The sequence below is a fragment of the Bombus terrestris genome, chromosome 10 (assembly GCF_910591885.1).
Source record: "Bombus terrestris chromosome 10, iyBomTerr1.2, whole genome shotgun sequence".
NCBI classification, from domain to species: Eukaryota; Metazoa; Arthropoda; class Insecta; order Hymenoptera; family Apidae; genus Bombus; species Bombus terrestris.
The window spans coordinates 19,942,400-19,955,352 of NC_063278.1; the positions used below are offsets into that span (position 1 = coordinate 19,942,400).

The following is a 12,953-nucleotide window of genomic DNA, read 5'->3' on the forward strand; positions in this document are numbered from 1 at the left end:
TCTACTTTTATGTATATTCTTTTTGTAACACTTCCATTATAAGTAATCTATGTTATAATTACACTTATTTTTAAAAAATACAGGACTGTAACAGCAGGACTGTAAATAACAGCAATGTATTTACATACAAATAATTTTTTAATCAATTTAATTACAATTACACATAAAACAGTGTATATTTACAATATAAAATACAGCTGTATGGTATTCCTAATTGTAAGCCTCAATTAAGTATCAACTAAATTGTTTAAAATTATATTCATAATAATTCTTCAACATTATAAAAAATAAGATTTTAGATTCATATTACAATTTTTACACATACAGACTATATTTTTAGAAATTTTATTTATAAATATTTTTTAAAAATATTACTTATATTCAACACAAAGCAGCTAATTTTCGCACGGTGTTTAAATCTCGAACAAGCATTTGAACCGTTTGTTTAGTTCGGGGCTGAACATCCAAGGTAGATGTATCTTCAGGATCCATAGCTTCTAAAGCTAAAAAAAGATTTGTATTTGGCTTTCTTTCCAATCTATAAAATACTTTGACAAAATTTACCAACCACAAACTTCTGCCTCGATAAATGTTAATTTTGCATCTATATGATGTTGAAAATGTTCTATGTGTTCTAATAATCGCATTCGACATTCTCCTGGGTCAATTGGCGCTTCTGGTTGTGGTATGAAAGGTTGCAACGGTGCTGACATTTCATGTTCATTTAATTCTTCATGCAAGTGATTCGCTGATATAGTTGTCGGAGATACGTTATTCTCGTATATATCTGATTGATTGGTTAATAAATCCATATAAAAAATAAATATTACTTTTTTGTTATAAATAAAGATGTATTTTTATTTATCTCTGTTTTATTTGTTTTCTTTTTTTACCTGTATCTGTTTTCACCTCTGAAGGTAATGAGTTTGTATATTTTCCTTCTGAAGTATCATTTTTCGTAAGTGCATCAAGAAGAATATGACTTTTAGTTTGATGTATAATATCTTCCTTTTTGCCGTTAATTTTAGATTCATCTGGAGTTATATTATCTTCTTCTAATATCTTCATTAGTTCTGAATCTGAGGCTATCGACTTTTCATCATGATCATCTCTTAAACTGAACTTTGTTTCTGTTTTTACTTCAGTTCGATGAAAACCTTCACTTGGAATATCTGTACACTCTTTTCCTACTTTCATAATCTCCATGATTGGTACTGGTGTAACATTTGGTTTTGGTACCTCAACTTTTTCCCAATTTTTGGCCCAGAGATATAGCTTTGGATGATCTTTCTTTCTATCACACAAATTTTATTATTAATAATCATTTTCTATATTTTCCAATTCAATTATAGTTATAATTGATACTTACTGAGCTACATTGATTTTTACTCTTAAACTATGTAAAACTTGCTGAATGTGTAAAAGAGCAGCAACTAGATCATAAGAACGTTTTAACATAGCTGTTCTTTGGTTAACTCGATGCTGATTTTTTGTTCTGCTAGATAATGTTGGTAGCTTTCCCTCTTTTATCCAATCTTGATCGTGAAAATATTTTTTGGATAATCGTTGGCGATATGGATTCCGACAAATAAAACAAACATATTTCTCAGGTACATCCTTTTCCTTTTCTATTGCATTGCAGTGACCATGTTGCCAACATAAACAAAGGTCGCATTGAATCATTAAACCATCCTCTTCCATAAATCCACAAGTGCAATTTATTATTTCTTCTCTACGAAGCTGCTCAACTTTCACCATTTCACCATTGATCATCATCATAACTCCTTCATTCTCTACAAGAGTACAATTGCTAAGTCACCATAAAAAAATAATTATCCTTTATGGTTAAAGATACAATTCATGCATAAATATATGCTTAAACTAAAAGAAACTATGAAATAAATATCAGAATACGAGAAATAAAAGTACTCTATACATCGAAACATTTTATAACTCAAACCTAAGATCAATATAAATTTCACATAAAATAAAGAAAAACATTGAAAAAATAAACAATATACCTTCCCCATCATTAGTATCTTTTTTACTAACATTCCCTTTCAAGGGATCATCTTTTTCAACACGCGAATCGTTTAGTTGACCTAAAGAAAAATAAAATAATAAAACAGTAAAATACCATTTTTATTACATGGAAATAAATCAATATTAATAGCAAAATTAAAAATTAATTAGGATTCAATATAAAATTATTCGTATTGAAAATTGCATATCAAAGTAAAAAGCAACTTACTACTTTGGCTATTTTCATCACTTCTTGAATCTGATTTTCTGCGACTATATCTATACGTGGGTGTAGTCGGTCCTGCTCCTTCTATATCCATAGTACTATCATCTAAATCACCATACTCGTCCGGAAATTCTAGAATGCCCATTAAAAAATAACATTTTATATTTTTAATTTATTGGAATTGATAACTTCCTTGACGCTCTGGGCAATAGATTCATAGCTGGAGGAGACTATAATGCCAAACATACCCAATGGGACACCAGACTTGTCACAGTAAGAGGAAAAAATCTCTTGAATAGCATAATCACCAACAATCTCAACTACCTCACCACATATGAACCCACATACTGGCCCACTGACACTAACAAAATACCTGATCTACTTGACTTCTTCATAACTAAAAATATCTCGCCAAGATATGTCCAAATCAACTCCTCGGCAGAACTCTCTTCTGACCATTCCCCCGTTATAGCAACAGTCAGTTCAACAATAATCGAGAATCCACCTAATGGCTTTATTCATAACCAACTCATCAACTGGCAGCTCTTTAGAGAAGTCTTTAATCATTCAACTTCAGCCTTAATTTCACTAAAAACAAATGAGGATATCGAAACAGCCACGGAATACTTAAACACGAGCATAATAAACGCTATTCGCTCCTCCAAACCTACTAAGACACCTATCAGCAACCATGAATATCCCCATTACATATTAAAAGAAATCGCAGAAAAGCGTAGACTAAGAAGAGTATGGCAGACCCATAGAACACCGGATGACAAACGCAAACTAAACAACGCAACTAGGAAGTTAACCAAAATCATTAAAAAATACAAAAATGACTGTTTTCAAAAATATCTCGTCAATTTGTCCCTCACTGCCGACTCCAACTATTCATTATGGAAAGCTTCCAGGAAACTCACGCGTCCCCCTCAAATAATTCCACCAATTCGCCGTTCGCAAGGTGGATGGGTGCGTAGCCCTATAGAAAAAGCCAACCTGTTTGCTAAACATCTATATAACGTATTTAAACCCCATTCCTCCAAAATTGCCAAATGTCTCCTCCTATTGAACCCTACACTTCTGTAGAAATTATAGAATTAATCCGTCGCCTAAATCCTAGGAAAGCACCGGGGCATGACCTAATATGCAATAAAGCAATCAAGGAACTTCTTGAGGTGGTATATGTCCGTGATAGTTGTTGTTGCTGGTTGTAGATATCGCTGCTGGGGTACTGCTGATTTTCCTCCTAATTTAGTTGCGTAGAAGAAAAATCGGACTCTGGTCACCGGGGTTCGAACCCGGGTTCCGAACGTTTGTAACCTAAGGCGCTAACCACTGTGCTGCCGTCGTCCGACACTAGTTAGTGTCGAGTGGTGGTATTTGGCTTGTCGAGTGCCGCCACATTCCCATGAAAGGGATTGCACTCATCACATCAATTTTTAACGCAATTCTTCGCCTTGAATACTATCCCAAGGCCTGGAAAATATCACTGATTACTCTCATCCCTAAACCCGGAAAACCAATATATAAAAATAGTTCCTATCGCCCAATTAGTCTTCTACCTACTTTGTCAAAACTATTCGAGAAGATGCTAACGAATCGATTCCTTTCACTCTTAGAGAATTTGAAAACACTGCCAGATCATCAATTTGGTTTTTGGAAGCAACATTCTACAACAGAGCAAACTCATCGTATAACACATAATATCAACCAAAACTTAGAAAAGAAAAAATATTGCTCTGTGATATTCTAGACATTCAACAGGAATTCGACAAAGTATGGCATGAAGGACTTTTGTTCAAACTAAAGAAAATCCTACCACACACCAACTACTCCATCCTAAAGTGCTACCCAAACAAAAGACAATTCATGGTTAAATAACTAGACGCCACTATCACACAACATTTCCAATAGAAGTTGACATACCCCAAGGTAGTGTCCTAGCCCTGCTGTTCTCCATCTACATTGTCGATTTACCAATATCAACAGAAATAACTATAGTCACATTTGTTGACGACACAGCGCTATTAGCTTCCCACGCAGACCCCATAATTGCTTCATCCACTTTCCAGCGAAGTCTCGATTCTATGGAAAAGTGGTTTCATAAATGGGGCTTCAAAGTTAATGAAAACAAGTCCACCCATGTAACATTCACGCTGCGAAAACAAACCTGCCCTCAGTTCACCATTAACAATACAACAATTCCCAACAAGGACACAGTCAGATACCTGGGAATGACTCTGGACAGGAGATTAACATAGAAACAACACATCACAGACAAATCGAAGCAACTCAAGGACAAACTTAAAAAGTTTTATTGGCTCATTGGCCGTCGCTCCAACCTAAGCACGCAGAACAAAATTACGCTCTATAAGACCGTAATAAAACCTGTCTGGGTCTGCGGAATCCAATTATGGGGAACAGCGAGTAATTCCAACATTGAAATACTTCAACGCTTCCAATCGAAAACCCTAAGATCCCTAATAAATGCGCCCTGGTATGTCACCAACGAAGCAATACATCGCAACCTCAAGATACCCACAGTTAAAGAAGAAATATCAAAATATAGCAATAGATATAGCGAGAGTCATCAAACATCAAAACTCCCAATTACTAAATTACTTAACACGTCGGACCAGATCCGCAGGCCAAAAAAACACTACCCGTTAGACCTAAGCACAAGATTTAACTAGATATTTAGATTAAGTAATATTTACTTATTTATAATAATTATTATAAATTATACTTATCTATAATAAGTATTAACTTATTATAAATAATTAGCCATGTCACTACGCCACGTCAGAGAAAATTACTTAAAATTCTCAATGCAAAAATTGATAGTAAAATAAAAAGTAAATAAAAAAAAATTTTATTAAAATGATTAAATTATAATAATTAAGTTATTACCATGTCGCTTTTTACTTCTGTTTAATGCATCAGAACTATATTCTGATAATTGTCGTTTCCTTTGACCTTTTATTTTGTCGATATGAATAGCTTCATCTAAAGACTTTGATCTATCAATTCGCTGTGCTTCTGAAGACATGGCTGGTCTTACTGGAAGAAGTGTCTTAATGCCACTTTGTGTTTTTTCTTCCCTAATTTTCATATCAAATAGTGTTCCTGGTGACATTGCACATGCATCTTCTTGTTTTTGTTCAATTTCATCATCCATATCTAAACTATGACTAGAACTTGGAGACATTCTATCCATTTTAATATCATCTGTTTGCACATCATTGGACTTTTCCATTTGGTCTACTTCATCCTCTGTTTCTACTGTTGTTGATACAATTGCTGTTGGCGATATAGGTTGAAGAGTGCTTGTTACAGAAGATGATGAAACATACAATGATTTATCTTGAATAAATTTTCTCTTTCCAAATTTATTGCACTTTTCTAACAAATTATTTGACTTTTTTGGAATAATATCTTCAACAGATTCCCCAATTGTTCTTGCATAAGCTAAATCTGCAACATTTGGTGTAGATCCCAAAAATTTTGAATATTCTGGATGATAATGTTTTATATGCATTTGTAGAAGATTTTCCTTCCTAAATGTTTTACTACATCCTTGTTTCGGACATTTATAAGCACTGTCCTCCATTTCTACTCGAAGTCCACCAATAAAAACAGCTGTCAACAAATAAATAAAGAATTATTTTTCTAACAACACATTAAACAAACTTTATATACTACTTATTTACGCACTTATTTATAAAAATATATTTAGTCCAATTTGGTTAATTAATAATACGTAATATATATAAACAATATTATCTACTAATACTTACAATAAATTACTCCTAATATAGGCAAGCATAAAAAAGTAAACTCAATAAAATATGAAAAATATAAAAATGAAACAAAGAAATGGAATCTTACCACCATCTTTAATAGATGTACTTGATGTAGATAATAATGTTGTAACTGGTGTACTTGGAGGAACAGGTAAAGAATTCTCAGTTATTGGCGTTGCCTTTGTTTTAGGCAATAAAGTCTTAATCTTTTTTGGAGTATCCACAATGATATCTTGTTTTGCTTTTTGACTTTGATTTTTCTTTTTTCGATGAATGCAAAAATCAAATTTTTCTGGATCAAAGTCGAATTGCCCCTGATTTTCCATAAATGCCCTAATATCATTTTTTGATCTAAATTTTTTTCCACTTGATTTATGTAGAAATAATACATCCCATTTTCCAGCTGACGTACCAGCTTTTCTTTGAGTAAAATGTTTTTGCCATCCAGGTGGTAATCTCCTGTCTGCAACTATTATTGATCGACGCGGCCCTTTAGGAAACAAACATATTGCACGTTCACATCATTTTTACTCATATATATATAAATGATGATAATGTAGAAGAAGAATAGTGAGTGTAAATTTCCATTTCTTTTGACATACCATCATTTCCATCCACTATATAAGATTCAGTTCCCTGAGGTTCTCCATCAATCCATTCAGGACCCACATCTTCTACTTGATCCATTTCACTCTTAGATACTTCCTTTTTACTTTTTTTAGGATAAGCTTTCATTTTAGATACATTGGTATCAAACCCACGTAATAAATCTGTGCCTGGATCATAGCAAGGCCCAAATAAAGTTCCATCTAAATCAATTTTATTTTCCGAAAAGCATTCTACATTTTCATTAACTATAATTCCTTCCTTTTTTATTAATTTATCTGTTTCATTTTTTGAACGTTTTCTATAATGTGTATGAAATAACTCCATCACTGTATGCTTTCTTTTCTTATCTCTTCTTTCTTGCTTGCTTCCTATATATTCTTCAGTTTGACTAGGTTGCTGTTACAAACAATACAATGAAATTTTACTTTTTTCATCTTCTTTACTATTATTGAATTCACACATTTTACAAGTTTTAAAACAATTTTCAAGGAAACAAAGGATAGAAAATAAATTATTTACTTTGATGTTAATTTTATTCTATAATAATATAAATTGTTTAATTGTGAAATTTAGTTCAAAGGAAAAAAGGAAACAATTCATGTCATATGAAATTTTTAATTTATGATAATAAAGTCGTATATTATTTATGTAATAACTGTTGATCTCATATATAACATATTTATAAAATTATTTTATACTTTTCTCATTGACTTTAAGAAAGTGGTACATGATTATAAAAATATATTTCCAACAATTATCACTGTTTTTCAATGTTTGGACGAATAAAGCAAATTCAAAACTCAATTTACTGTACATTCTGTTACTAATAATAACAAGAAAATAAGTAATTATAGCTGATTGAATTTTACATTAACGATAATATGACATAACCTTACTACAAACACTGTACCTTTGTGACTGTTGTAGCGATTTTTGTCATTTTTGACGATTTAATTGTCTTTGTATATCCATCATCAAACAGTACATCATATCTATCTGTAAAAATAATCTTAAATTAAAGAAGTACCACTTCTCGAATTAGAAGGATGTCCTATCACGAAACGTCAAACTAACAATATACGTAATTCTCATACGTAGTTAAGGTTAGATCACTTACCGTTTCCTAAGACGGCATTTACTTTAGCTGGATATTTTCTACCATCAGCCCACGTAGCAAGTATCCTTTCCCCCATTGAAAAGTCTTTCATTTTTGTTTCCCTAAGAGATTCAAATTTATTTATTACCATATTTGGAAAAAATATGGTTAATTATTATGACAAATAAATTCAAATGATAGATTAATTTCTTATACAAACAGTAACTTTGTTTTACAATATTTAAACACTGTGTAAAAAATAAATAAGGATCAAATGTAAATATAGATTACTTTATATTTTTAAGTCTGTATGACTGTCAAAACATTTTTTTTTTTTTTTTTTTTTTTTTTTTACTACATTCATTTGAGAAAGAAAAAGAGAGAGGGGGAAAAAAGAGAAAAGAAAAAACACTAATGCATTGTAATTATAATTCTTAAAAGTTATTGTGAACGACAGTTTATATAATGTTAAAATGTATTCTGAAAAAGAATCTGTTTTAAATATTCCAGCTTCTATGAATATGACTTATGAAATGATATCTAAATATAAAATAAGGAGTTTGAAGTGTGTAAAATATGTATATATACACCTGTGTACACATATTTTAGAAAAATAAAAATAATAAGTCCGTTTTATTAAATCACAAAAATTTCTTTTCCATTTTTTTAGGTAATAGGATGATGTAGAATACCTATAGTTTAAAATTATTAAAATTATAGATTTAGATGAAAAGATAAGAGAAGAATGGAGAAAATTTATTATTGGTAACGTAAAAAATAAAATAATTTAATAACATTTCTCATTACTGTATAAAAAATACTATAGATTATACAAATTCTTTTCACCTAGCTAATAATTATACAATATCCACTTACTGAGATGGTAGATTCCAGGTTTGTTCGCTTTAAAAAAGAATAGGTCTATAAGTAATGCAGAATATACTTTATATAATAAATCAAGGCAAAAATTATTCACATAAACATTTTTTTATTTTCCGTATCTATTAATTCAAATAATTTTGTGGTAGATTCATTGGAATATCTTTACTTACTTTGATTGTGTTTGCAATACACGTAATCTTGAACTATCCATAGGTATCCATTCATCAAACCTTGAACTCCATTTGTCAAAACGTATCAATACTTCTCGTTCATCCCAATCAGTTTCAACTACTTTCGCTGAATACCTACAATATAACATCAAATAAATAAAATCTTTCATCAATATTTATTACAATAAATATAATTATCTAATTGTCATTAACTGTTCTACAAATATTTACCATTTTTCATTGAAATCTTTCGCTTCCAATTTGGCTCCAGGAAAAAATTTTAGTCCACCTCGATTAAAAATTTTTGGTTTTAATTCTTCTGGTTTATCAAATGTTTTTTCATCTCCCACTTCCATAGTTTTCAGTTCCTCTTTAATGGCCAAATCTTTTTGTATATGTTTTATTGCTATATCAGATTCAACAATACCTAATTGTACTGCCATAGTATTCACTTCCATTTCTGAATTTTTATTTATCTCTTGTTTCACAGTATATACATTTTCTTCTTTCACGTTCTTACATCCATTATCAAGTAATTCTGTTGAATCTAGTAAATTGAAGGAATTAACTGATGGTTCTGGTCGAGAAGAACATGTTTCTCCACAATTATTAGACTTTAATGTTCTGAGACCAGAATTCAGTGAAGAGGTAGATTGTTCTAAGTTCAGAATTTCAGAATTAATAAGATCTAAATCTTCCTGTGCATAAGAAGTTGATGATTTTACAGACATAATTACAGGATCTGTAAAAAGAATCAATATATAAGTTTAAAGTTTTGATATATTTTTAAAAAACGATACTCTATCCTACAATAATTTTAAAATATTCTTAGATGATATACATTAATAAACATCTTTTATAAATAAAATATTTAAATGACACTAAAATATTACTTCTTATTACATATATTTATTTATAAAATTGTATGATATTACTATTAAAAACTATCTTTAATAATTTACTATTACAAAAATATATAAATATGAAACAAAATATACAGAATAATAGATAACAGTATTAATATTAAAAACTAATGATATACTGTGTAAGGAGCATAACTGAACTAATAACAATATATTTTTTCAATAGAAATCACATCAAAGCTTTCAGTCATTTACTTAAAAACAGAAAATTGTTAAACGCTTCATTAATTTCATATTGTGATAATACATGTATCTAAAATTACAATCATATTGAAAATCTTAATGTCTTTTTTAATTAAATATATATATTCAATAACCATGAGATATATTTTCGATAAATCTATCTATTCTTTTTTATGAATTTCATATGAAATGCAGTAATTTGATTAAATTCTATCAAATATACTTTCATGTAATGCACATAAACGTACATTTTAAAAGTTCGGTAACCATACTTGCACTCAATGTTTTGTATCTTCATTCATTAAAGCTTTCATTCATCCTTCTACTACAGGTAGCCCAACCAATGTTGAATAGCTGATTGCCTTGAAGAATATTTTTCAAAAACCTAATAGATTGATACATAGTTATGTAAAAAACAAATAATTTTATCAAGCATAATGTACAAAATAATTATACTTTATAGTTTCTGTTATTTTTACTTGAGTTAATTATAACTAGTAATAACAGTAATAACAGTAGTTCTTCAATTATAATGAAAGAATCACCATTTTAATTTTTATCATTTTTATTAAAATGTTCAAAGATATTTTATTCCTGTGCAATTTTTCTATTGATAGTGATTTATATTAATAGAAGATAATATTTATAAGATATGATCATTAGTTCAATTATGCTCTTTATTATATATAGTAAACAATACCACAATACAACACTTATTAATTATATTATTACTTGTGAATAAAACAAAGGTTTTCATGATCTTTAAACCAATATAATGTTCTCTAAAATGACAAATTTTCACATAGATTTAGAAATTACAAACAACTATACAGATAGGCTATAAATATGCTTATAAAAAGAAAACTTTAGGTTTACATTTATTAAATCTTTCTTTGTTCAAAGAATCATAATGTATTGAACAAAATATGAAAACATAATGTACTAAATTATATTATAATACAGTATATAGACATAAACAATAAAAAGCTGTTGATTTTATACAATTATTTAAACATGAGAAGAAACGGTAAAAAAGAATTTTCACAAAAATATTTGGACATTTTACAAATTTAAATTATAAAATTGAATAATTATTTTTTGTATAAAGATTTAATATTTGGTTGAATAATCCTTATGTTCAATAATGTGTTTTGTGAATAATCAATTTCAGATTTATTGCTATTGTACATTGAAGCTTGTTTTCTCTATTTACTACATTGTAAATTGAAGTTTCTTTTCTCTGTTTAATGTATTAGTGTACTGATTGCTCATTCATGTCTAAAGTTTTGTATTACAGGTAGGTGAGAAGATTACAAGCGATAGCATAGGATCAAGAGCAATACTGATCTCTATTACCGTCTGTCATGACGGTATTTGTCTGTCATTTGTTTTATTGTCTTATTGGCTTATTTGTATATGTGACACCTTTGTCCAATAATATTTATCTTTATGACTCTATTGGGTCTATCAGAAATAACCAAATAGATCTACATTCCTTTGCTTATTTATCTTCTCATCTGCACAGTACATTCTGTTTCTTATTATTAGACTGTGAATTTTCATGCATTTATAAAATATTGAAAGTATAATACTTGTTATAATGTTTAATGAAAATTTACAGTGAGATTAATCTGGTTACGATTATACTCTATAAAAATTAAAAATTTCTAACATTGTCTTTATTTCAATATAAAAATGTATCTCATAATTGTAAGAAATATGTATCTTGCACATTCTTTACTTAAAGATATGTTTTAATCACATATTCAAAAAAGTAATAGGCATATCCTATAAATAAATTGCATTCTTTGTTCATAGCCGTTCTTTACCTCTTCGTTTGTTCTAATAAAATCCTCTGTTGTAACTCAACATTGTCTAGTATATTGCATTAAATTAATTGTAATGTCCAATTGAATTACTTCTAACATTTAAATAATATGAATAACTCAAATATTCATATCAAATTTTTAACATAAATTGTCCTCTACGTGAAAATATGTATAAGCTAATATGTAATCTGTCTATTACATTCTACATATGACTCAGTAAATATTGAATATATTGATTGTAAATTAAATTACATACACTCATACTACATCATTTCAATAGATAATAACTGAATATTGTAATAACAAATAAAAATATTTCCTTCTATTTTATGCATTTATTTATATATTGAATAAAGAACATATTGAATAAAGGAAGAAATTTAGGAATAAATTAAATATATTTAATAATGTATGAAAAAAGAATGAAAGAATGAAAGAAGAATAACAGAATGAAACTGACTAAAAAAAGACATTAAGAGAAAGAAAAATAATAACTTGAACACGTGTAAGTTAAAGCTTTTAGATATACAATTCTTTTATTTGGTAGTATTTCACAAGAAGATAATATTAAGATCCTAGTATAGTAAATAACAATTGATACGCACCTGGATGATTGTCATAGTCTGCAAAAACCGACGGAACGCTGCCCTTACGTAGAAGCAATTTATGTCCTTTAGCAGCTTCGTAGTCGGCTCGTTTGAAGTGTCTATGACAAACAACCTGACCTGGTGAAGGTTTAAAGCTCGCTTCGAATCCACCACTAGTCAACCATCTGTTCCTTAAATTAATATCTTTTGGAAATTTATGAAGCGGTAACCCTTTAGCACGCGCATCTTGCACATCGGCCTCACAGCTACGCACGCAACATTTGCGCGCCATTCTCATTGTTCTCACAAGCGATATCCTTTTAACATGCGACGCTACACGTCGTCGCTTCATTTATGTACTACATAGCAACGTAACACAAAAGAACATTGCCCAGAATATCCGTAAAAGTAAAATTTAAACGTGAGAGAACCAGTCGTGTACCAACCACTTTGACACGCACCCTTCTAACTGAAAATATTTCAACTTACGTTCACAAAAACACTGAACTAGCTCAATTGCGTATATGATCCACTAATCGATCTGCACTTTTCGAAGAACATCGAGTATATATGCATTACTTGTTAAACAAACTTACCAATATGTGGCGCCCTCTTCTATTTAC

The 12,953-nt window shown here is 29.6% G+C and overlaps 1 protein-coding gene across 7 annotated transcripts; it reads right to left on the minus strand.

The window, feature by feature from the left end:
* Positions 1-119: 119 nt before the first annotated feature.
* LOC100651907 (PHD finger protein 20) lies at positions 120-12,886 on the minus strand. 7 transcript variants are annotated; one of them, XM_048409653.1, is made up of 17 exons: positions 12,349-12,481; positions 10,163-10,299; positions 9,040-9,550; positions 8,809-8,943; positions 8,633-8,659; positions 7,778-7,878; positions 7,571-7,656; positions 6,654-7,056; positions 6,137-6,541; positions 6,046-6,057; positions 5,159-5,887; positions 2,252-2,380; positions 2,022-2,102; positions 1,370-1,793; positions 894-1,294; positions 569-787; positions 120-503 (listed from the first exon to the last, which is right to left on the minus strand). In XM_048409653.1, exons 2-17 carry the CDS (start codon positions 10,182-10,184, stop codon positions 382-384), a joined length of 3,807 nt encoding a protein of 1,268 aa, XP_048265610.1. In that variant the 5' UTR covers positions 10,185-10,299; positions 12,349-12,481; the 3' UTR covers positions 120-381. The 7 variants fall into 7 exon arrangements, with proteins under 7 accessions (XP_048265610.1, XP_012175359.1, XP_048265606.1 ...); XM_012319969.3 differs by lacking the exon at positions 10,163-10,299 and having other exon boundaries at positions 12,349-12,886; XM_048409649.1 differs by lacking the exons at positions 8,633-8,659; positions 10,163-10,299 and having other exon boundaries at positions 12,349-12,886.
* Positions 12,887-12,953: the final 67 nt, after the last annotated feature.

Bases quoted from the DNA above. Each gene is read 5' to 3' on its own strand.
- LOC100651907 (XM_012319969.3), bottom strand. From the start codon at position 12,682: ATGAAGCGACGACGTGTAGCGTCGCATGTTAAAAGGATATCGCTTGTG. The intron at 6,542-6,653 runs GTATGTCAAAAG...TGTTTCCTAAAG, and splicing joins TATAGTGGATGGAAATGATG to GGCCGCGTCGATCAATAATA. The intron at 1,794-2,021 runs GTATATTGTTTA...GTACTCTTGTAG, and splicing joins AGATACTAATGATGGGGAAG to AGAATGAAGGAGTTATGATG.